The 22769-nt window shown below is 50.6% G+C and overlaps 10 protein-coding genes across 10 annotated transcripts; 4 read left to right on the top strand and 6 right to left on the bottom strand.

Annotated features, from left to right (window-relative positions):
* Window positions 1-360: 360 nt before the first annotated feature.
* Window positions 361-2236, top strand: N7487_004888 (uncharacterized protein; the record flags this gene model as incomplete). Its single annotated transcript, XM_056872635.1, has 4 exons — window positions 361-1390; window positions 1449-1777; window positions 1827-1896; window positions 1968-2236. 4 exons carry the CDS (start codon window positions 361-363, stop codon window positions 2234-2236), a joined length of 1698 nt encoding a protein of 565 aa, XP_056730355.1.
* Window positions 2237-2898: 662 nt separating this feature from the next.
* On the top strand, window positions 2899-3534 carry N7487_004887 (oligoribonuclease; the record flags this gene model as incomplete). The annotated part of the gene is made up of 2 exons (XM_056872634.1): window positions 2899-2946; window positions 3019-3534. The coding sequence occupies 2 exons, from the start codon at window positions 2899-2901 to the stop codon at window positions 3532-3534; spliced, it is 564 nt and encodes a 187-aa protein (XP_056730354.1).
* Window positions 3535-4052: 518 nt separating this feature from the next.
* Window positions 4053-5827, top strand: pgmA (phosphoglucomutase PGM2; the record flags this gene model as incomplete). Its single annotated transcript, XM_056872633.1, has 3 exons — window positions 4053-4105; window positions 4156-4457; window positions 4515-5827. 3 exons carry the CDS (start codon window positions 4053-4055, stop codon window positions 5825-5827), a joined length of 1668 nt encoding a protein of 555 aa, XP_056730353.1.
* Window positions 5828-6164: 337 nt separating this feature from the next.
* On the bottom strand, window positions 6165-7811 carry N7487_004885 (Gfo/Idh/MocA family protein; the record flags this gene model as incomplete). Its single annotated transcript, XM_056872632.1, has 1 exon — window positions 6165-7811. The coding sequence occupies one exon, from the start codon at window positions 7809-7811 to the stop codon at window positions 6165-6167; it is 1647 nt and encodes a 548-aa protein (XP_056730352.1).
* Window positions 7812-8118: 307 nt separating this feature from the next.
* Window positions 8119-9618, bottom strand: N7487_004884 (uncharacterized protein; the record flags this gene model as incomplete). The annotated part of the gene is made up of 3 exons (XM_056872631.1): window positions 8119-8723; window positions 8774-9484; window positions 9534-9618. The coding sequence occupies 3 exons, from the start codon at window positions 9616-9618 to the stop codon at window positions 8119-8121; spliced, it is 1401 nt and encodes a 466-aa protein (XP_056730351.1).
* A 507-nt stretch (window positions 9619-10125) lies between these two features.
* Window positions 10126-12040, bottom strand: N7487_004883 (FAD binding domain protein; the record flags this gene model as incomplete). The annotated part of the gene is made up of 4 exons (XM_056872630.1): window positions 10126-10667; window positions 10726-10812; window positions 10872-11371; window positions 11436-12040. The coding sequence occupies 4 exons, from the start codon at window positions 12038-12040 to the stop codon at window positions 10126-10128; spliced, it is 1734 nt and encodes a 577-aa protein (XP_056730350.1).
* A 1563-nt stretch (window positions 12041-13603) lies between these two features.
* Window positions 13604-15538, bottom strand: N7487_004882 (uncharacterized protein; the record flags this gene model as incomplete). The annotated part of the gene is made up of 1 exon (XM_056872629.1): window positions 13604-15538. The coding sequence occupies one exon, from the start codon at window positions 15536-15538 to the stop codon at window positions 13604-13606; it is 1935 nt and encodes a 644-aa protein (XP_056730349.1).
* Window positions 15539-16858: 1320 nt separating this feature from the next.
* On the bottom strand, window positions 16859-17293 carry N7487_004881 (uncharacterized protein; the record flags this gene model as incomplete). The annotated part of the gene is made up of 1 exon (XM_056872628.1): window positions 16859-17293. The coding sequence occupies one exon, from the start codon at window positions 17291-17293 to the stop codon at window positions 16859-16861; it is 435 nt and encodes a 144-aa protein (XP_056730348.1).
* Window positions 17294-17351: 58 nt separating this feature from the next.
* Window positions 17352-18353, bottom strand: erg13 (hydroxymethylglutaryl-CoA synthase; the record flags this gene model as incomplete). Its single annotated transcript, XM_056872627.1, has 3 exons — window positions 17352-18073; window positions 18134-18236; window positions 18294-18353. 3 exons carry the CDS (start codon window positions 18351-18353, stop codon window positions 17352-17354), a joined length of 885 nt encoding a protein of 294 aa, XP_056730347.1.
* A 1394-nt stretch (window positions 18354-19747) lies between these two features.
* N7487_004879 (M28 family metallopeptidase) lies at window positions 19748-22381 on the top strand (the record flags this gene model as incomplete). Its single annotated transcript, XM_056872626.1, has 2 exons — window positions 19748-22144; window positions 22199-22381. 2 exons carry the CDS (start codon window positions 19748-19750, stop codon window positions 22379-22381), a joined length of 2580 nt encoding a protein of 859 aa, XP_056730346.1.
* Between the last annotated feature and the right edge of the window lie 388 nt (window positions 22382-22769).

The following is a 22769-nucleotide window of genomic DNA, read 5'->3' as shown; positions in this document are numbered from 1 at the left end:
GGCCTGGTCCTCAGGAAATCTAGAATCCCCCGTCATCGTGACCCTCATTTTTGAACCCCAGAAACAAACACACCAGCAGCTGCAGTGGAGCTCAAGGAACTGCTGTGGGCTGCTGGGTGAGTCGAAACCCACTACCTTGACCGCCTCCCGCCTATAGCTTATTCTCTCAACACCCACGAGGGAGCAAAAAAAAAACAAACTAAGAAAGAAGTTCACCTATCCTCAATTTGGTGTCACTTTTCTCGTGTTTTTGCCCGAAGTATTTCTTGTCTTAGTTGCGGGGCAGATCTGGCCCTGCGCCCTCGTTGGACTCTTCTCCCCACAGTGCAACATCCATATCCCACTTAACCCTTTCCCACCATGCCCTGCTTTAAAGGGCTTGCCGTGAGCATCCACACGCCCGATGGCCCGATCTCCGAATACTCCATTCAACGCCATTCTCGAGCTTCGCGCATAGGTTGTTTCATTCCTGTTCCTCCACCCAAAATTCCCGAATCTGGGACCGGCAAAGCGGAACAATCAACCTTCGCCATTTCCGTCACCCTCCTGAATCCCGAGCAAGATGTTCCTTACTCGACCCCAAAGCCGACAGCAGACTGCCCCTCGCCGAAACCAAAAGTTGTGGGCAAATTGCCCGGTGAACCAGGTCAAATCGCCGGGACGGTCGCACCATACCAAGGCTTGACAAACTCACCGAACGAGACCGTAGCTGCATACATCTACTTTGACGGAAGACAGAAGGAGGAGGTGGCTACACTACTGCGGCGAGGAGAAGAGACATGGGTGAATTCACGCTGGGTCAGCGTCCCGGAGAGCGAAGGCGGGGGAATTGCCGAGCGCGAGTTCTTGTTCCGCGAGGTCGGTCTGGAGCGCTGGCTCAACGGATTGGACCTGGAAGGCAAGGATGCCGCAGCCAAGATTGAACGCAGGCGACAAAAGATGGAGAAACGACGTGCGAAGCGCGCCGCTGAGGAAGATCCGACTGCCATGGAAATGGAGGACAATCATCCTACCAAGTCCAAGACCATTATGCGATACGGAAATGATGAGAAGTCGCCCCTCGAGGATGTTTCAGACGACGACCTCTCCTCCGACTCTGACGACGATGATCCAATTCCCGAGACAGCGGGCCAGATTAAGGTTGCTTTGTTCCGAGTTCTGGCGTCGGGAGAAATCAAGCGGGGCGAGTACTCCCCGCAGTTTGATGCACACGACGATGAGGAGGGTGGTCAAGATAACAGCGGCGGAGGAGATGCCGATGTTGACCACACCACAAGTTTTGCGAAGCCCAAGTCACTCGACCCGAAGACCATTAGTACGCAAACTGTTACTGGTATTGACCCGAGTGACAAACCATATGCTGTATTCACTTTTATGTACCGTGGTGAACGTGAGTATTCTCTATATCACTCTTGATGGGAATTGTTTCTAATTTTACATGAACATAGGCCAGTTGCAGAAGATGGGTATCTTGAAAGATCCCAAGGTGCAAGAGACGCCTGCTGCCACGAAGCGCAAGTCCATACAAGCTGATTTCGCAAACCTCGGCCCTATCAAGCCTGGGGGCTCTGTTGGATTCCTTAATTTCCGGGACAACGAACCCAAGCCGCGGAAGGGCAAGAAGAGCGTCGATGAAATGGACAGTGATGACGACGACACCGACAATCCCATACTTGGCAAGGCAGACGATGAAGAAGCCAAGGATGACGATCGGTTCTTGTCTCCAGATGACATTCAACGCCAGGGAGAGCTGGCGGAAAGCCTGCGGAAGATTCGAGTAGGTACAATCTTCACATTCCATTGGCGCTTTATTAACAATCCCATAGCTCAAGCGTCAGCACTCCGCCGAGCCACCTGGGGCCAGTGTCGGTGACTCTGCCGATACGCCGGCTTCCGGTTCCGGATCCACGCCCCCGCAAACGAGCGCTCAGCAACACCACCAAAGGCTGCCGCAACTGGATCTGCAGGTGTGCCCTCCGAGCCCTCTCAGCCAGCTGCTGAACCAGAAGATGGCCTTTTCGGTAGTCCGCTGAAGAAACAGCGCGCGAGTGTTTCTACAGCAGATGAGAATGCCCTCAGACGCCGGATCGCAGAGTCGTCCGGTAGAATCAATGAAGTTCTGGGCTCCTCCGCTCCAGCGGAATCAACTTTAACCAGCCCGAAGATATTCGCAGATGGGTTCAGTCTTACACCTGATCTTTCCGCTGGACCGCCAGAAACCGAAGAGGAGTTGTAAGCCCGCAATTATCGAAAATCGCTTACTTCTGGGTGGTCGGATCTCGAGATCCCGTTTGAGCCATCGGGCCTGACGGGCTACTACTCTTCGCTTTGGAAAGCACTGGTCGTTTTCGGTGTGATCCTATGGATCGATTAGGATTTTGCGAGTTGGCGGAATCCTCATTGCCATTTATTGGGTCCTCTGGACGGTCATATGTATTGCTTTTCTACAATTACGCCGTTATGCCCACTACCTACAATACAGGGAACATGTTGAAGGAGAAATACATTTGCTGCACCGATCAGGGCAGCTTGATCATAATTTTAAATCCAGAAATAAGCGTAGGAGGAGAGACGTAATTATATACATTGTAGACTAGATATTCCAAAGGATCCCGGGGGTCTATGCTGCGTTGGTCAAGCATTGGCTGAAACGGCTTAAAACCCGATAAGCTTCTGAACCCTGAAAGCTATAGCTGAAACAAATGTACCCTATTTCAAACTCCTCAACTACACATCCATGCTCAGAAGTATTTTTCTACCTGCATCTGCATTACGCAGTGTTCTGGCCCAGCCCGGCTTTCTCCACCAAGTGAGAGATTCTGCCGAGCACCCAATTGCACCTCAAATCATTAACAGCTTCAACAGCCCAGAATCGTCCCCATCCGCCATAAATCCACCATGCCACTCGAACGCTCAACAGACCCTTTGGTCTGGATCGACTGTGAGGTACGTCCAGACACCCCATCTCCGATCCAAAACCCTCCCCCAAGGTGTTTCGCACCACTAACTCCCCACCAGATGACAGGCCTGAACCCGGAAACCGACAAGATCCTCCAGATCTGCTGTTTCATTACAGATGCCCAATTAAACCTCCTCGAACCGACTGGCTTTGAAACCGTCATCCATGTCCCAGACTCCACCCTCGACGCGATGTCGCAGTGGTGCATCGACACACACGGCCGCACGGGCCTCACCGCCGCCGTGCGCGCCTCGACCACCTCCCCCTCCACCGCCGCCGACTCTCTCCTCGCATACATCCGCCAGCACGTCCCGGTCCCGCGCACTGCCCTCCTCGCGGGAAATAGTGTTCACGCGGATAAGGCTTTCCTTGCTTGTGCGCCGTACTCACAGGTTCTAGATCATCTGCATTATCGCATTCTGGATGTTAGCTCGTTGAAGGAGGCGGCGCGGAGGTGGGGAAGTGATCAGATGCTTGAGCAGGTCCCCCCTAAGCGGGAGGTTCATCTTGCCAGGGATGATATTCTTGAAAGTATTGAGGAGATGCGATTTTACAAGGAGAAGCTGTTTGGGTGAATGTGGCTGATATTGTGGCTTGCTTGTCTCTGTTACTCTGAGACATGGGTCTAGGGGGGCTATTTTTAAAACTCTGCTTGTTGAAATTGACCTTGACTACGGAGTACCTTTTCGTAAGGTGAAAAGAGATCGTCAATGTACACTCCATGTACAATATACTTCGGAAGAATGTTGTACGAAAGGCATTATTTTGATTCCCCCGCGGGAATGATCTGCGGCGGGGGTCATTTTGGAAGAAGTACCTTGACAGATAACTTGTAGATTGGACTGAATAGAACAAATCAGAGAGCCTTTAAGCTGCACGAAGTGTAGGGAGTCCAGACTGATATTTAAATTAAATATTCGAATGTGGCAAAGTACAACAGACACAAGAGCACTAGTGGAATGATAAACACATGACGCCAAACATTGGCCCCTCCCCGTGGAGCTCAACAAGTCGGTGAACTTCTCTCTCGAACTTCTTCCCCCTTCTTCTTCTTTTCTCCTTACTACCTTATCCCCTCCAATCTTATTCCATCATGTCTGTCCAGACAGTCTCCATCCAGCCCTTCACCGACCAGAAGCCTGGAACGTATGTTGCTCATTGCCCCGCAATTGAACTCCCAGCTAACTTGCTCCCAGCTCCGGTCTTCGCAAGAAGGTCAAGGTCTTCCAACAGGACAACTACTCCGAATCCTTCATTACTAGCATTCTTCTATCAATCCCCGAGGGTGTTGAAGGTTCCTTCCTCGTCATTGGTGGCGATGGCCGTTACTACAACCCCGAGGTCATCTCCAAGATCGCAAAGATCAGTGCCGCCTATGGCGTGAAGAAGCTCTTGGTTGGACAGCATGGTATTATGAGCACCCCGGCTGCTAGCAACCTCATTCGTGTGAGGAAGGCAACTGGTGGTATCCTCTTGACTGCCAGTCACAACCCCGGTGGTAAGTGATGGTCAGGACTATAATATGATCTGTTGGATACTGACCGAACACTCACAGGTCCCGAGAATGACTTTGGTATCAAGTACAACTTGGCCAACGGTGCTCCCGCCCCCGAGGGTGTTACCAACAAGATCTTCGAGACCGCGAAGACCCTCACTTCCTACAAATACCTCGATGTTCCCGATGTCGATACCTCCACCATTGGCATCAAGAACTACGGCCCCCTCGAGGTTGAGATCGTTCACTCTACCGCCGACTACGTGACCATGATGAAGGAGATCTTTGATTTCGATTTGATCAAGGAGTTCCTCAGCTCCCACAAGGACTTCAAGGTCCTGTTCGACGGCATGCACGGTGTGACCGGACCCTACGGCGTGGATATCTTCGTCAAGGAGCTCGGTCTGCCCACCAGCAGCACAATGAACTGCCAGCCCAAGCCGGACTTTGGCGGCGGTCACCCCGACCCCAACCTCGTGTACGCCCACGAGCTCGTCGAGGCCGTCGACGCCAACGGCGTGCACTTCGGTGCCGCCAGTGATGGTGACGGTGACCGTAACATGATCTACGGTGCCAACAGCTTCGTCTCCCCCGGCGACAGCTTGGCCATCATCGCCCACCACGCCAAGCTCATCCCCTACTTCCAGAAGCAGGGTGTATACGGCTTGGCCCGCTCAATGCCTACCTCCGGAGCCGTAGACCGCGTGGCCAAGGCCCAGGGTCTGCAGAGCTACGAGGTGCCCACCGGCTGGAAGTTCTTCTGCAACCTGTTCGACGAGAAGAAGATGTCGATCTGTGGTGAAGAGAGCTTCGGCACTGGCAGCAACCACATCCGTGAGAAGGACGGCTTGTGGGCCGTCGTGGCCTGGTTGAACATCATTGCCGGTGTTGCCAAGCAGAAGCCCAACGAGACCCCCAGCATTGGCTCCATCCAGAACGAGTTCTGGCAGACTTACGGCCGCACCTTCTTCACCCGCTACGACTACGAGAACGTCGACAGCGAGGGCGCCAACAAGGTCGTCGGTACTCTGTCCGACTTGGTCGCCAACCGCGACACCTTCATTGGTTCGGAAATTGCCGGCCGCAAGGTCGTCGACGCTGGCAACTTCTCCTACACCGACCTCGACGGTAGCGTCTCCAAGAACCAGGGTCTGTACACCAAGTTCGATGATGGCAGCCGCATTGTTGTTCGTCTTTCCGGCACTGGCAGCAGTGGTGCCACTATCCGTCTGTACGTTGAGCGCTACGAGGCCGACAAGTCCAAGTTCGGTCTCACTGCTCAGGAGTACCTGGCCGATAACATCTCGCTGGCCCTCTCTTTGCTCAAGTTCAAGGAGTATGTTGGCCGCGAGGAGCCTGATGTTAAGACTTAAGTTTGCTTAGGTTGTTAGGGTTAATGTGGAACCTGCTGGATGGGGATCACCTTTTAATTGTTTTGCAGTTCTATCTGAACGCGAGAAGAATGATGATCGAAAAGCAGGATCAAGATTAAAAGATTATACTTTAGCATGAAGTAGAAACTGCATCTTTATCATAATCCGAGCCTGTCTTGTCTTTGGATTCAAACCTCCAGATCTGTGAAGCTAATGAAGTATATGCATTATTGGCCTCTATACCATATCTCAAACAAGGGGAACTGAACACAAATTATTATAGTATCGTATTCTCATATTATCGTATCATCGTAAATCATCAACCAATTCCATATCATTATGCGTTCCACGCAGCAGCAGACACACTCAACTTCTCCCCCCACCAGCTCTCCCATTTAACAACCCTCTCCTCCCTCCTCGCCTCCTCGGCCGCAAAAACAACAGCATGACTTCGCACAGCCTCCTCAAGCGAACAACCAACAAACCTCGCTTGCGCGGTCTCAACATCTAATCCCCCCTCAACAGCCTCAACGGCACTGACAAACTGCCTCGCAAGCCCAAAGTCCCCACCACCATGCGACTCGTTCTGTCCTGGCGGCGGCTTCGGTACATCAAAAACAGCAGTCTTCGCCGTAGCAAAATCATAAACAGAAATCGTTGTACTATCATATGAAATCTCACCAGTGGTACCATATACCCGCCCCCGACGCTCGCACTGTTTCTCTGTAGGTGCAATCATATGGAAACTCGCCGTTTTAGCAAGTCGATGCGGCGCCGCCTCCTCATCATCCCAAACAAAGGTCACAACCTGGTCATCGCAGACGTTATTATCAGCTTCGTAGACGCACCGCCCGTACCAAGGTCGTGCAGCGATATCCGAGTCCAACACCGTATCCCGGTCATAGTCCTCGGCAAGACGAGAGAGGAGGAGCGACTCGGCAGCCTTGCCGCCTTGCGCGCGGAACACATCTTCGATATCCGGACAGACGATATCAACCGGCCAAGCCGTGTGACCTGCAGCAAGGTGGCGGTCGTTATATATTTTAACCGCGCTGTAGTTACAGTCACGTTCAGCGGGGCAGGAGAGACAGTTTGTAGCGTTGCCTGCGGACACAGGCTTGCGCTTTTGACGGAACTGTGTCATCGTGCCGGCGGAGGAGATCGAGCGCGGGAAGTGCGGCTGCTGGTCTTGTTTGGATGCTTTTTCGGGGGAAGGCGGGGAGCAGAGGAGCCAAAGAATGAAGTCGATGTCGTGGCAGGATTTTGTCAGGAGGGAGCCATCGCCTGCTGATGTTGCGCGCCTCCAGTTGCCCCGGACGTAGCTGTGCGAGAAGTGCCACCAGCCGACTGGCTCGCAGTGTTCTAGGGAGACTATATCACCGATTACACGGTCTGTAAGGAGGAGTTTGCGGAGGAGGATGTTGTGCGGGCTATAGCGGAGGACGTGACCGATTGAGAAGATCTTCTTTGGGGCTTGTGGGGTGTTGTTTGGGCCTTCGGGTGGCTGGAGGGTTCGGTATACTGTCAGACAGTCGTCCAGCGAGAGAGCTAGTGGCTTCTCGCAGAGGATGTGTAGTTGGAGTGGGGCGAGAGCTTGTAGGATCTCGACGTGTGTTTCGTCTAGTGTACATATGAAAACTCCGTCTACACCCACAGGGGTTGTGTCTGCTGTGTTCTCGTCGTTTGGAATCGCCCGCTTCCGTCGCTCGAGTTCCCACTGCACCCATTCGCGCCAATCTGTGAATTCCTGGCCCTCTTTTGAGGATCCCTGTGCACCCCATATATATTTTTGCCCGAAATCCCGCCGTTTGAATGCGTGGGGCTCGGCAATTGCGTGGATTACACCCGGTGTGACGGTTGTGACAGCGCGAGCGTAGGCGTTTCCTCGAGAGCCGGCGCCGATGATAAGAAAGCGTAACTGCTTCAATGGCGAGAAGGAGGGGCTGGGAATTGTATCCCGAGGAGGTGGAATTGGTTCTTTCATGTTGGCTTGGGTTAAAGTATTGGGATGCGGGGGATAAATTGGAGCTTTGGAGATTCCAAGATTTGGGTCTAGCACTATGACGAGTAATTGATGTGCTTTTTTTTGGCTCTGATATTTCCTGTTATTCTTTGAAAAACAAGCAAAGAGTAGAAATATATATACAACAAAAAGTGCGAGATATGAGAAGTTGCAATGGACACCGCGTTGTAACTGCGGGGGAACGTAACATCAGCAACATCAGCAACATCAACCGGGTTCTGATTGGCCACTCCGATCACTATATTATGGACATGGATTTGTCTTCAGTCTATCTTGTCTCTGTCTTTTTACTGTCACCCTCCCATTCCTTTTCCTTGTCGAAAATCATAGCAACCTCTTCCAAAGACCGCCCTTTTGTCTCGGGGAAGAGGAAGTATATATGAACCAAAAACACTACCAGGCAACCGAGAAAGACACAGTAATACTTCCATGCAATCGCCGTGAACGCCACTGGGTTGACATACTGGTTGAAGAAACATGCCACAGCATCTACCGACAGGGTGACAGCAATACCCTTAGCTCGCAGTTGGAAGGGTAGGATCTCAGCTGGATACGAGATGAACAAAGGCGCATAGGCGATATCGTATGCGCCAAAAAAGAGAAATAGGAGTGGAACTACAGCTATTCCTGCAGCGTGGAGATTTCTTTCGGCAAATAAACCAGCGGCTAGTGTAGACATTGACAGGAAGACGATCATGGCCCCTGTGGAAATAAGCCATAGAATGCGGCGGCCGTACCGCTCCGATGCAAGTGCACCGGCTGCCGCAAGGAGGAAGTTCCAGGCATTAAGACTGACGTTCACGGCTGCTTGGTCCGATGCCTTGGTAATTCCCACTGATCCGAGAATCGGCGCGAGATAGTATGACAAGAGACCTGCGATACTGTTAGCGACGGGAGTTTCTTCAAGATATTGAGGAACATACCATTTCCAGCCCATTCTTGCATAAGCCCAACTAACACACAGATGGCCAATCTATGCATATTACCTCTGGAAGAGAAGAAGGAGCTCCAATTTCTGGTATTAGTGATCTCGGCTGTGATCGTGTTGCATATCAAACGATACTCATACTGGACCAGCTCGTCCTCTGTGTCTCCATTCGCGTGGTACTTCCCCAGGACAGCCAGGGCTTCGTCTTTCCGGCCCTTAGATATGAGCCACCTCGGGCTTTCGGGCACAAACATGAGCAACCCTAGGATCTGAAACAACGGATAATACATCTGTAGCAGACAAGGAACTCTCCACGACCAACTGTTTGCTATGCCGATGGTTGCATACGTGACAGCTGCCGAACTAATGGCACCCAAACTCCAGGATGCATTATAGAGTGCCGTGGCCGTCTGTCTCTGGCGAGGGTGTGCGATCTCGGTTGCCAGGAGAGGAGCTGCAGTCTGGGCAATACCCATCCCAATACCCGACAAAACTCTCGTGCCAAAAAAGGCCCAGTGGTTTTTCACTGCGGTCTGAATGATAGCCCCCACGATCGCAATGCTGGATCCAACCAAAACACATATCTTGCGTCCAAATGTATCGGCAATATAAGAGGCTGGTGCGAAGGAAATCAACGCCCCCAGAGAAGTGGCAGCAATTATCAGACCAACTATATTGGGATCCAGTCCACCAATGATAGTACCAACTATTCCATAGTTAGCATAAACCTCACAGTATCAGGATGGAGACATTACACTGAGGCAGCACAAGTAAGCTATTCACGAGATTCCCAATATACCCAGCCGAAGAAGCAGTGGAGAACATGAACACAATACCCATGTTTAGTTTACGGAGCCCCCTATCTTTAATCCAATTCGGATTTGTGTTGTTCGGTAGTAACCTGAAGGCCTCCATCGGGGGCTCCTTCTCCATTGTATCTGCCTTTGTCGCCATATCATGTGTTCTCTCGGGGATCGGGCTTTCTGGACAAGCTAAGGTCGAATTGTATCAACTCGGAACTTCATCGTACTATACTGGCTAGCTTATACCCTAAAATTATACAGAACAAGGGATCATCTACATTCTTCCGACCCAACAAACCTCCAGCCCTCCCCGGATGATCTTCAGATAGTTCGAGGATAACCGGTGGCTATAACTTGAATGCTCGGAATGAAGGGAGGAATGCCAGATCCAACTACCCAAACAGGCAATTTAACCAGCACAAACGTCCCACTATCTCCGATCAACTCGTCACAGCACCCAAACCCCATGATCTGCAGTCCAAAGGGAAGAAGGACATTGGACTCTATGATACCACCCACCACCACAGTGATGTGAGGCAGAATTTCATTCATCACACTCCCCAAGCAGCGAGGCATACCGATTCCCAAGCCCACAGAACCCTTCACACTGCCCACCAACCTCCCTCCCCTTATGCAGCACCTCCTCCATGCCCCACGCAACCCGTTCCGCGCCCACCCTTGCGCCCTCGAGATTTGGCGCCCCGGGTCCAAGCCGGAGAGCCGCCATCCGACCCGTCATGAATAATGGTACGTCATCCCGCCATGACAGATCGTTCGTTAGACATGGGAGACCCGACTTGACCTCGATTGGGTATTGGTCGTTCATTTCGCGGAGTAGCGGCATCTCGCGCACGTCCGCCCTTACTCCAGTTGCGAAATAGATATAGTCTATTTCGGGGAGCTCGGGGATCGGTGGGTCGGTTGTTAGGGTCCAGGTCTGGGTGACTGGATTGTACTCGTGGGTTTTTATTTCTGTGCAAGGGTGGATGGAAGCGCGGTTTTTAGCTGCGTGCTGCTTTACGATCTTCGTATAGCGTGGTGTAATGCTGCCGCCATTGCGAGCGGTTTGGAGCATCTCAAGGCGCTCTAGGACATACATTAGTGTCGGTCTTGAATGGGACTTGGGGCTTTTTTTTATACATACCTTCGTCGGTGTCGGCGGACCAGAAGGCAGCTTTCTCCCAGTTCTTGTACTTGCCCATCCAAGGCAGACTGATGTCGAAGTGTTTGACTGGTTTAAAAATGAGACATTGTCCATAACGCTGTGCTTTCTAGGGACATTATACATACCCTTCATGCCGGACCGCAACAAGAACCATACTTTCGTCACACCCTTGCGAACCGCCATATCGACAATCTGCGCTGACGATAGACCACCTCCAACAACGACAACATTGGTCTCTTGCCGTCGCTGGATCTTATTCTGTACATTCGGACTGGGAAATGATTTGATTTCCGTACTGTGGCAACATGCTGCGGCACCCTCTTGTTCTGTCGAGGGTTTCCACGGATAAATCTTGGAGACACCTGCTCCGCCAGGACCGATAGCCAGGACAACAGACCGACTATAAAACTTCTCTCCTGTGGATGTGGTGACAGTAAAAACCTTTGAGTCTGAGTCATCAGACAGATAATTATATGAGATATCTGTGGCCTCGCGCTGCAAGATCTGACCGGGCTCATCCAGACCATACCGCTCGATAATCGACGAACAATAATCCGAAAAGAGGTCCGTGGAAGGAGAGAAGTAATCCTTCCGGTCTCGTTCATCAATCTCGCCTCCGATTATCCTGTTTACAAGGATGTAATGGTTAGGGCTCTGCTTCAACCACATTCCCACGGAACATCACTTACTGGGTTTTCCCGCCCTGTCTCCTCTTCTTCTTCTTATGCTTGCTCATCTCCTTCCCAACACACCCGGAGATTTCCCAGAGATCTGCATCACGCCCGCTCTCCTGGGTATAAGCCAGCATACCATCCCGATCCCCGGGATCAACATGGAAAAACATCGGGCTGCGGAGCTGTTTAATTTCCAGCGTGCGGAACGCATTATTCCACCGTTGCATCCATTTATCGCCAGAGCCGTCGAGGACGAGAGTTGAGATAGATGATGTCGGCGATGTTGACGATGTCGATGATGCAGACGACAGCGATGGCACAGATGATGCAGAGTCAGTTGAGGTGCGCCGTTCCCGACCTTCTGAGCAAGGACATCCGCGTTCACTGTCCCATTTTGCGGCTCGCACACCTTTGATCTTGCCGTGTCGCCCTTGTACCAGATTCATCCGTCCGCTATGCTTCTTGATCCAATGGTAGCGCTGGTGTTCTTCGTCTGTGAAGACTGCTGATGGCGTTTGTTCGCTTAGACGTGCGGCGACGGCGAGGCCGCATGGTCCTGCGCCGATGATTATTACGTCACGGATTTCATAGTCTTCTGGTAACTCTTGAGGTGAGGACATCTTAGAAGGGCGAGGTAGTGTTGGAGTAACGGTGGGGGGTAGATATGTAGTGGTTGTAGTAGTCTTTCGAGGCTAGATGGAATAGCAAATTTGCAAGAACGTAGGATAACAGGAGCAATGTCTTTCTTTTGTAGTCTACTAATATAACTGTATTTCTACAATGTCCTCATACGTTGACTATCGAGGTACTCGTCCCCAAGGTCCTTGGGCATGGTAACAGAGACGTTTGGCAGAACAGCTCACGCTCCACAATTACCATGACGGATTTGATGGGGTATTAGTGTCAATCTCTGAGGACCTTAGGGGTGTCTTCGGTCGTATTGGATTAAATATTTGAGCGTTTCCAATGTACTGTTGTGTTAGGTTTATAGATACAGGCCACATAGACTTATTATATATATATTTGATACTTTCTTGCTTTGCAGGGGTTAGACTCATCTAAGATGCTGGACTAGGCATGAGAATGAAACAAGTTGTAAAGTTTTTAGGATATACAATGTATGCGTAACGAAATCTCAATCCGATCCTTGAATTTCCTGATATATATAGGTACGGCTTGTAAAGTAAATTGCTTGCTTTCAACGTGAATGGTTATGGATTGGATATTCCCAGTCAAAAGCACGCCATAAATGGCTTCATCCTTCCTAGATTTCGTAATATCCGTTGCGAAAGTAATGCAAGTTTCAGGGACCGCCATTTCCTCGCCTCACACGCAGGGTATCATATGTATCCACCTCCTTTGAGAATCTCCACCCTTCAAGAATGCGCTTGGACGCAATTTTTGGAGTTGTCCCGTTGATCATACATGTTATTGATCTTGGCTGCCAAGCCGGCTGTATTCGTTCCAGCAAACGCCCGATAGATGTGCGTGTACTACCATAGGTATTGACATTGGTTGCACGAATATCCAGACACTCTCAATCAGTGCAAACACGCTCAAAACTAATGAGGGCTGGCCTGGCTAGATAGCTTAGTATGAAATACCAGAGGTAATATTCGCAGATGGCCATGATCCCCGAACCCCTGGGTTCACCTATGTCTCGCATCAATCATCCTATAAACTTCCCTTCCATTCTTGATTGATGTGCTAAGATGTTATGTAAATTAAGAGTAGAAGGGACGAAAGAAGGTAGGCGAGTAGATAGAGTAAGAGGTTGAATTAAACTTGGACCTTGAGGGAGCTTGGGCACATTCCAGGATACACCCATGATGGATCCTATGGATGACAACCCATTTTGATATAAACTTGGATAGAAGAGCCGCCTTGAGATAAATCAGACTGTCTCCAGAAAACATGTACTAGTTGGGTACCGAAATGCAAAGACTTGGTTAAGCCTAGTTTGAGGTATTAGGGCCTTTCTACTCTTTGTCCTATGGAAAAGAAGAAAAGAAATTAAATTACTATGAAAAAGAATATTTGCAAAGGGGAATAAGGGGAATAACAAATCACGAAAAGCCACCAAAAAAAAAAAGGAAACAGCAAAAGAAGCAAAACGAATATAGTCCAGACTCCAAACCCCGTAAAACCAAAACGACCTCCATACCTGCGCCTACACAAAACACTTATTTATGCCATTTCTTCGTCTTCATCCCAGGCTTTGCCCTGGACGTACCGCCTTCCCTCCGATGCCAAGGATCCGAAGGCCAAACCCAACCCCTCACCCTCTTAGCATCCCTTTTCTCCCCAATCTGCGGCTCAGGAATCCACTTATCCTTTGCCTCCGCCAGAATCCTCTGACGAGTCATTGCACCAGGTCCGCCGACGTTGAGGTGAGCAGAAGGCTGTTGCGGAAGCGGCACCGACTTCGAAAGCATCAACAAGAAATACAACCCCAGCCCCGCCGTCATAGCCGGCAATGCATCCTCAGTCGGTTCCGGGTCCGAGGAGTCATGACGCGAGGAGAATGATGAGCTTGACGATGACGAGAAAGAGCGCGCGCTGATTGGCGTTGCAAGTGGTGCGTCGCGCGCGTGTGGATGCGCGCCCCTCGCAGATGCTGTCTTGAGCGGGATTGACGCCGCGATCTCCAGGTACCCGAAGTATGGGACGTCGTCGCCTGCATCGCAGCCAGCTCGCACGCAGACTAGCTCGATCTCGGTGATTATGAAGCCGTAGCGGCAGGAGTGCTCGCGCATGCATCGCTGGAGGTGGGCGAGTCCGTTGAGGTACTCTACGCGTCTGTGCGGGGCTTCGTTGCGCATGCCGGTATTCCACCGGTCGAAGCTTTTCACGATGCCGACTAGTCGGCCGCGGGGGAGACCAGCGCTTGTTTGCTCGGTGTCTGAGAGGTAGTTTGCTAGGAAGTGAGGGTGGCCGTGGTTTTTGTGGCCTGTGTTGCGGACGTCTGGGGCGGCATAGAGTTGGAGATGGTCTTTGCCTTGGGAGACGGCCAGAGCGGCGTTTATGCGTGGTGCGTAGAGGTCGCGGATTAGGCTCACTAGGTCGTGCTCGGATTCTGGCGCTAGGCTTGCTGGGGGCACGGCCACGCGCGGTGTGAGCTCTGCCGGGATGTCGGTCTTCAGGAGCTGGATTAGTCGGCTGTCCAAGGAGTCGAACGTTGCCAGCGAGAAGGAGCTCCAGCTCCGCAGGTTGCGGATGTCCCACCAGAAGTAATCGTGTAGGCCCCGAGTTGGAATCACGCTCACGTTGCGGACTAGGTTGATTGGTTGGATTGGTAGTGTCAGATAGGACAGTAGAGTTGTGGACCTTGGGGCCAGGTCTTCATGGGGACTGAGTAACACTGGTGAATGCTGGGCAGCTGATGCCTGGCGGTAGTTGTATTGAGGTGTCGGCACTGTCAATGGGGTTTGTGTGCTTGCAGGGACATGCTGGCCCCCTAGTCTTTGAGAGTATGATGGGTAGGACATGATGCTTGGAGTCATTGGGGTGACTGGGGTAGTCGGGGTCGTCTGGGCCTGCATTTGAGGCATATATTTTGGTAGTTCCCGGTAGGTGGGATACCCAAACCGAGTCAAAGTGGCGGCATCGATGACAGATGCTGACACGGAGCGTGAGTGTCCCCCGCCTGCCTTGCGCTTGTACGAAGGGGTGATGGTTACGGGTGATGATAAGGTAGGGAAGCTACCCGGTGCAGTCATTGGCGCGGGCGAGATGGGAGAAGCCAATGTTAAGCGGTCCGTGACATCGCGTGTGCGACGACCGGTTGATGACCGCGGCGGTGGGTAAGGGATAAATCCAGGAGGCGGGTTCCGTGTATTGGACAGAACACGACGGTGACGAAGAGGCCCACCAGCAGACAGTGGCTCAATCACGACATCCTGGGGTCGGATCTTAGGCAATAGCTTGGGGCCATGATGATGCCTGGTTGGTGACGTGGTAGGACTGGTATTTCCAGTCATTGTCGACCAGGGAGATGACTCGCTTGAATAGACGGAAGAATTGGAGGCATGACGACTATGTCCAGAGCCGATGTACTCCTCAAGAGAAAGACGCGGTGGCGTCGTTGGCCGAAAGCGAGCAGAATCGACAGCAGACATGATAGCAAGGTTGTTGATTAGGTGTGTCACCAATAACAATCTATCAGAAGAGTAACAAGTGAATGAAGGAACTAATATCTTGTTGACCAAGTCGTTCACAAAGGCATGATCCAGAAGGAGAATGTTTGGATATTAAATGGACATCGACAGAGTCTCAAACAGCCAGGCATGATGCATATAAAAAGATTGACTGACGAACCCTAGCCGATCTAGAAAAAGATGAAACATGGAGAAGAGCCCCATTGCAACGCCTATGGAGCTTGAGAATCTTTTTTGGGATCCTAGTCTCCGATCAGAGGCACGTCCACTCGATGAAACGCGAAACTGCCGACATTGTGCCTGAAGACAGGCATGTTGAGCAACAAGGCCCTTGAAACTGCCCCTCCGAGGGGGTCCAGTGCGGCATAGTGCGGTTTCATCGGACTGTCGCGCGTTAAGATGTTACTATATTTTGCATCTTCTTCAATATCATTCTTCAGATTCCCCAAAATGGTTAGCCTGCTGCAAGATTCTCGACATGTTCTAAAAACGGCAACAATTAGGTCACATTTCTAGGTAATTAGCGGACTTGTTGGTGATTCTCCCTGCTTCAGGACTCGCGGGGTTCAGCGGTTAAGGGTTCCAAGAAAGCAGATGGATAAAAATAGCCATCGGGGTCATGGAATGTGTGATTCCAGGATCTAAACGGGCTAAAAAGGACCATTTGAAAAGAGGGTTACCAGCTCTAGATGCGCCAGCCAAATGTGATATCGAAGTCGGCGGCTACATGTATGGGATGAGTTTGAAGTACGCGCCGAGCACTGGCGTCATATGCAGTGATTGGATGATCTGATCTTGAAACTGAGAAATGTCCCATAATTAGCAACAATTAATGCAGTTGATGGGGGAGTTCATGCAAGAGATATACATTCTAAGTTATCTCGAAAGAGGTTGAGGTCAAATCGGGAGGATCAACACATAACCGCGCATTGACCCCTAGGGGTGTTTCACTGTTCTTAGTGTTGTTAGTGTTGTTAAGTTTACATTTGTATGTAGTTAATATCGACTATTTAGGTACGGAGTATACAAAAAGAGTTATTTAGAAATTCATATCATTAATTGTCTTTTAATTATTTCATGACATTCATTGCATGTGGGTCGAAATGATTAAAAACACCCAACCTAAAAGAGTTAAAAAAGAAAAACGAACGGAAAGGCCGAAAAAAGTCCTTCCTGTGGTCTATGCACCCTGACAAAACATTCAAAACGCTCGGGGGAATCTCTCTGAACCGTCTAAACAACACATAACGGCAAAGGCAATCGCAGAACATCAAAGAAACTTTAAGCCTTGATCTCGTACTTGCGGCGGAACATGTCATCCACCTCAGTCAAGTAGTAGACACCGGATTTAATAGTCTCGGTGTTACCAGCGGGCTTGAAGTTCTTCTTCAGGTGGGCGTGCTCACGGAGCTTGCACATGGCATCATACTCAGCGGGCTCAAGAATAGTGCGGGCATTGAGGCGGTTCTGGAGGTCAAGCTTCTCAACCATGCTGGAGACATCACCAACAATCTTGGCGCTGAACATGGAGCTGGCAAGGCCGGAACCGTAGCTGAACAGACCAATGCGCTTGGGCTCCTTGGGGTCGAAAGCGACGTTGCTGAGCAGACTGGCCAAACCGCCGTAAACGGTGGCAGTGTACATGTTACCACACTGGGTGGCAACCTGGAGACCGGGGTTGACACGCTCGGCGAAACGCTTCTTGGTCAGACCCATGAAGGTCTTCTCAACAACCTTGTCGGTGAGAGACTTCTCGTAGTCCAAGTCGCGGAGCTCAGGGGCAACCTCGGCGAAAGCAGGGTGGGAGGGGTTTGGCCAGGAAATCATTGTAGAGCATACGAGCGTAGGACTTCTGGACGAGCTTGCAAGTAGGGGCGTGGAACAAGATGTAGTCGAAACGGTCCAGAGGGGACAGGGACTCGTCGGCGGCACCGTTGGCACCGTTAGTCTGGGCCTTCAGGGTCTTCTCACGGGCGTCGTAGGCCTTGTAGCAGGCATCGACAGCCTCGGTGTAGCAACGAAGGGAGTAGTGACCATCGACAACGGGGTACTCGCTGGTGAGGTCAGGCTTGTAGAAATCATAGGCGTGGGTGAGGTAGGAGGCACGGAGACCGGGCTCGAAGACGATAGGAGCATCGGGGCCAATGACCATGGCGACGCAACCAGCACCACCAGTAGGGCGGGCAGCACCAGCGGCGTACAGGGCAATATCACCGCAGACCACAACGGCATCACGGCCATCCCAGGCGGAGGACTCGAGCCAGTTGATGCTGTTGAAGACGGCGTTGGTGCCACCGTAGCAGGCGTTGACGTTGTCGACACCCTCAATGTTGGTGTTTCCGTGAGGAGCGAAAAGCTGCATGAGAACGGACTTGACGGACTTGGACTTGTCCAAAAGGGTCTCAGTGCCAACCTCGAGTCTTCCAACGGACTTGGGGTCGATGTTGTATTTGTTCATGAGGGAGGAGAGGACGGTGAGGGTCATGGAGTAGATATCTGCCGGGTAAGATTAGCTGATTGGTCCTGATCTCCATTGAAATTTGCCGGTGTACATACCCTCACGGTCATCACAGAAGCTCATCTTGGTCTGTCCGAGACCGATGGTGTACTTTCCAGCAGCGACGCCATCGTACTTCTCAAGCTCAACCTGGTCGACACACTGCGATTGACAAATCAGTATAGATCCTAGGTGGTAATATACACATGGAACACTTACCTGAGTAGGGAAGTAGACCTCAATGGCCTTGATACCGATGTTTTGGGCACGAGCAGCCATGGTGGGGGTATGGAGGGGCAACTTTTTTTTAGAGGAAACACAAGGTGAAGGTGAAGGGAGATAATGAAGATGAAGGAGATAAAAGAGATGAATAAGCTGAAGAAGATTAAGGTGAAGGTAAAGAAAAGAGAAAGAAGCTCGAAGAGAAGGCAATTGATATAAGAATGAAAAGGAGTTCCTGTGTACTCGGTTCTACCGTGTACGATCTGTCACCACCTGATTATTATTTTTTTCTTTTTCTTTTTCTCTTTTTTTTAATTCCAAGTGGGGAGATCTACCCTGTTTTTTGTTACTTGGGGTTACTTTTTTGTTACAGTTCCTTTGGGCCGGATAATTGCCTAGGGGATATCTAAGAGTTAGTGTGTACGGAGTACTATGCATGGGTGAAGCTATACTGAAGTGTATATAACAGGTGCACTCACCGCTGGCCACTATAACATAAGTTATAACCACTATTTCACACTTCTACACTTCAACACTTTAAATGGTAAATAGTAAATAGCAAGCAGTAAATATAAAACAGCAAATGGTTATATGCCTATGTGTTATTACTCTGCTACGTGGCTTTTAATACAAAAAAAACCCTCAACATCTAAGCTACGGTGTAGAACTGAGTCTGCCATCTTATCGATCTGTCTCCACTCAATTCTCTTCGTTCAGCATTTCCTCTTTGAGATCTTTTAATATCTAATAACATACCTTTCCGAGGTTCCTCTTCGTTCTCGAATTTAGTGGAGCAATGGAGCAATGGAACAATGGAACAATAATGGAGCAACTTTGGGCTATATTACGATGGTCAAGTGGCATCACTTCGGAAGTCGGGATATTTAGCCTGAAAGTTGCATTCCTATTGTGTTCGACTTCGCTAATATTCCAGACCTTCCGGAGTTTCAATGTTCAGTCTTCCTTTGCTTTGTATTATTCTGATACTGCCCACTGATCTATGTCTTTGACGTGGATGGGGTATGTAACATAATGGAGACCATCTGCATAACACTGCATTTCCGAGGTTTGATATATTGATATATACATATATGTATATATCTATATATATAAAAAAGAAAGAACTCCCAAATCTATCTCGACTAATAAGAATATTCTACTAATATCCTAATCCTGGCATAACATAAAAAAGATGTCTAATGCCATGATGTGTAATGCAGTACCGAAGTTGCCAAGCGTGGGTCACTCAGGTCTCACTCCGGGGGCGTCTGCCTATCTCCTGTTCCTGTCTCTCTCCTATACAACTCCATCGGATTCTGGACATACTCATTTATCGGCATATGATGTCGGACGTCGCTCATTTCCCTTTCTCATACAGATCATGATCCTCCGGATCTCCGCACCCGCGTTACACCCTTGTTACAGCTCTCCGGAGCCCCGTATCTCCCACAATGGGCGACGAGAAGTTTGATTATCAGGCTGTCCCCATCCCTTCTTACGCCGAAGCCACCGGCCAACCCTCCTCCTCTCGATCCGATCTTGGCGATGGAACAGATGTTGAACGACAGGGGCTACTCGGTCGCGATCATGCCTCCACCCGCGGCTACCACCCACCAACCGTGGAATCGGCACGCTCCAGTCTCGATGATCTGGAATCATTGACCTCACACCCTGACCGAGAGTCAGTGGAGGAACTACGGCGGGAGCTTGATCAAATGGATGTGGATGATTCGGCATCGGCCTCCTTAACCGGCAGAAACGCCCCTCTACGACATCGTTTTTCCAAGCAGCTATCGAGTCTGAGTCGTACCCTGTCCGCTATACAACGACCCTTCCAACGATATATGCCCAGTTTCCGCTTCACGATAAACCTCAGTGACACGAGGGCACGCTTAAAAGATCAAGGGTGCATTATGCTTCTCCGAGTGTTCGCTCTTCTACTGGTGGTTACCCTAGTGTATGTTTTCTTCATCGCAGATGTCTTCAATATCAACAGTCGCATGGCCATGGGTCAGTCCTATAGCGCCGCCTCCGTCGAGAACTTCATCCAAGGTCACATCAACGAGACCAATATCGCTGAAAACTTACGACGAGTCACCAACTACACCCACGTAGCTGGCACAGAAGGTAGCTTTGCGCTATCAAAATTGATCGAACAAGAGTTCCGGAATGCAGGCTTCGATGAAGTGTCGCGGGAGGAATTCCAAGTCTACCTCAACTATCCACGCAAGGACGGGAGGAGAGTCGCGATTATCGACCCACCCAGTCTAGCTTGGGAGGCAAAACTCGAAGAGGACAACGCCAAAGACCTGATATTTCATGGGCATTCAAAATCCGGCAATGTCACCGGTCATATAGTGTATGCTAACTTCGGATCTCGGGAAGATTTCAAGCTGCTCGCAGATGCAGGAGTTTCACTCGATGGCTCCATTGCCTTGGTCCGTTACTATGGAACTGAATCCGACCGCGCATTAAAAATTAAGGCCGCTGAATTAGCCGGGGCTGCCGGCTGTATCATCTACTCCGACCCCTCTCAGGACGGATTTCGCAAAGGCCCGGCCTTCCCCGAAGGGCGGTACATGCCAAGCGATGGCGTGCAAAGGGGCGGTGTCAGTATGATGTCGCAGGTAGTTGGCGATGTCCTCAGCCCTGGATGGGCATCCACACCAGGAGAAAATCACCGTTTATCTCCCGAGGAGAGCTCTGGTCTACCCAAAATTCCTAGTCTCCCACTCGCTTGGCGCGATGCACAAATACTTTTGCAGGGTCTCAAAGGCCACGGCTCCAAGGTACCAAACGCTTGGGTGGGCGGTGTTCCCGATGTACAAGAGTGGTGGACTGGTGATAAGGGCTCTCCGGTTGTTCATCTGATGAACCTGCAAGATGAAGTAGAGCGTCAACCTATCTACAACATCCACGGCAGGATCAACGGAATGGACGAGCGTGATAAGAAGATTATTGTTGGCAACCACCGGGATTCATGGTGCATGGGAAGTGTTGACCCTGGAAGTGGCACAGCTACTTTCCTAGAGGTTGTACGAGCCTTTGGCGAATTACTCACCTACGGATGGCGGCCGCTTCGCACCATTGAATTTGTCAGTTGGGACGGAGAGGAGTACAATTTGATCGGCTCAACAGAACATGTCGAAAAGGAGGTTGATGATCTCCGTGCGAATGCATTTGCCTACCTAAATGTCGACGTGGGTGTTGCAGGGCCCGATTTCCGCGTGTCTGCGTCACCCGTTTTTGAGCGCACCGTGTTGCAAGTTCTGGGTCGTATTTCAGACCCCTATGCGAACGCGACACTAAAAGACCTTTGGGATAAAAAGGGCTCAAAAATCACCCCACTTGGTGCTGGAAGTGATTATGTTGCGTTCCAGGATATCGCTGGTACCTCGAGCATCGACTTCGGATTTGAGGGCGAGCCCTATCCATACCACAGCTGCTATGAAACATATGACTGGATGGTGAAATTTGCAGACCCCGATTTCCAATACCATAAAATCCTGGCTCAATTTTGGGGGCTTCTCCTCCTTGACCTTTCGGAGAACCCCATGCTGCCATTTGACCTAGAAGTCTACGGCGACTCCATTGACGGATGGGTCAAGGACTTGGACAAATTTGCCAAATCCAAGAAGGCCGAGGTGGACATGGAACCCATGTTCAAGGCTGCGACCGAGATGAAAGCCAGCGCTGTTACATTCCAGTCCTGGAACAAACTCTGGCACGATACCGTGTGGGGCATGGGTGGGTATGAAAGCAACGTCATGGCAGTCCAGCGGGTAAACCATAATGCTCGAATGGCTGCCTTTGATACAAATCTACTTGACTTGGAAGAAGGCGGAGGTGTAAGTTGACGTTCTGCTTGAAACATTGCTCGCCCTAGCTAATGACTTGTGCAGATCCCCAATCGCACACAATTCCGACACGTTATCTTTGGACCAGAGCTGTGGTCTGGTTACGACGCCTCGATTTTCCCTGCTATCCGCGACAGCATCAACACAGGGAATTGGACATTGACCCAATATTGGATCGACCGCGTCGCCAACACGATTCACCACGCCAGCGACAAGCTACTCCACTAATGTATTCTACCTTTCAGCCCTTTTCCTATTTGTTATTCTTCTCAGCCATCCTTCATCCACGCCTATTGGATTGGTCCTTTTGTCATGTTCTAAACGAGCACTGTACAGCCCGACACCTTTCCCACGTGGTTGTCGGGATACCTCTATACCTGCATTTTGGGAACTTCTTCCATGCCCATCATATACCACGCATGTCTTGAGCTCATACAGGACTTAGCAGATCGTTCTTCTATCGGTTCTATTAGTCGCGTCATTTTCGCTTTCTTTGAATGTATCTAGCTTCTCATCCTTGTCCCGAGGGACCGGCGTTCATATGGGGATATATCACATTTCGTATCTAGCTTTTCAGAGGATTCCTCGAAACTTGCCAGTCCACATGGTTTCCCTT

Source organism: Penicillium crustosum, assembly GCF_028827405.1.
Source record: "Penicillium crustosum strain IBT 35664 chromosome Unknown utg000002l_segment0_segment0, whole genome shotgun sequence".
In the NCBI taxonomy this organism is placed as follows: domain Eukaryota; kingdom Fungi; phylum Ascomycota; class Eurotiomycetes; order Eurotiales; family Aspergillaceae; genus Penicillium; species Penicillium crustosum.
Note: the sequence above shows the minus strand (reverse complement) of the source record. Positions and strands in the feature narration are given on the sequence as shown.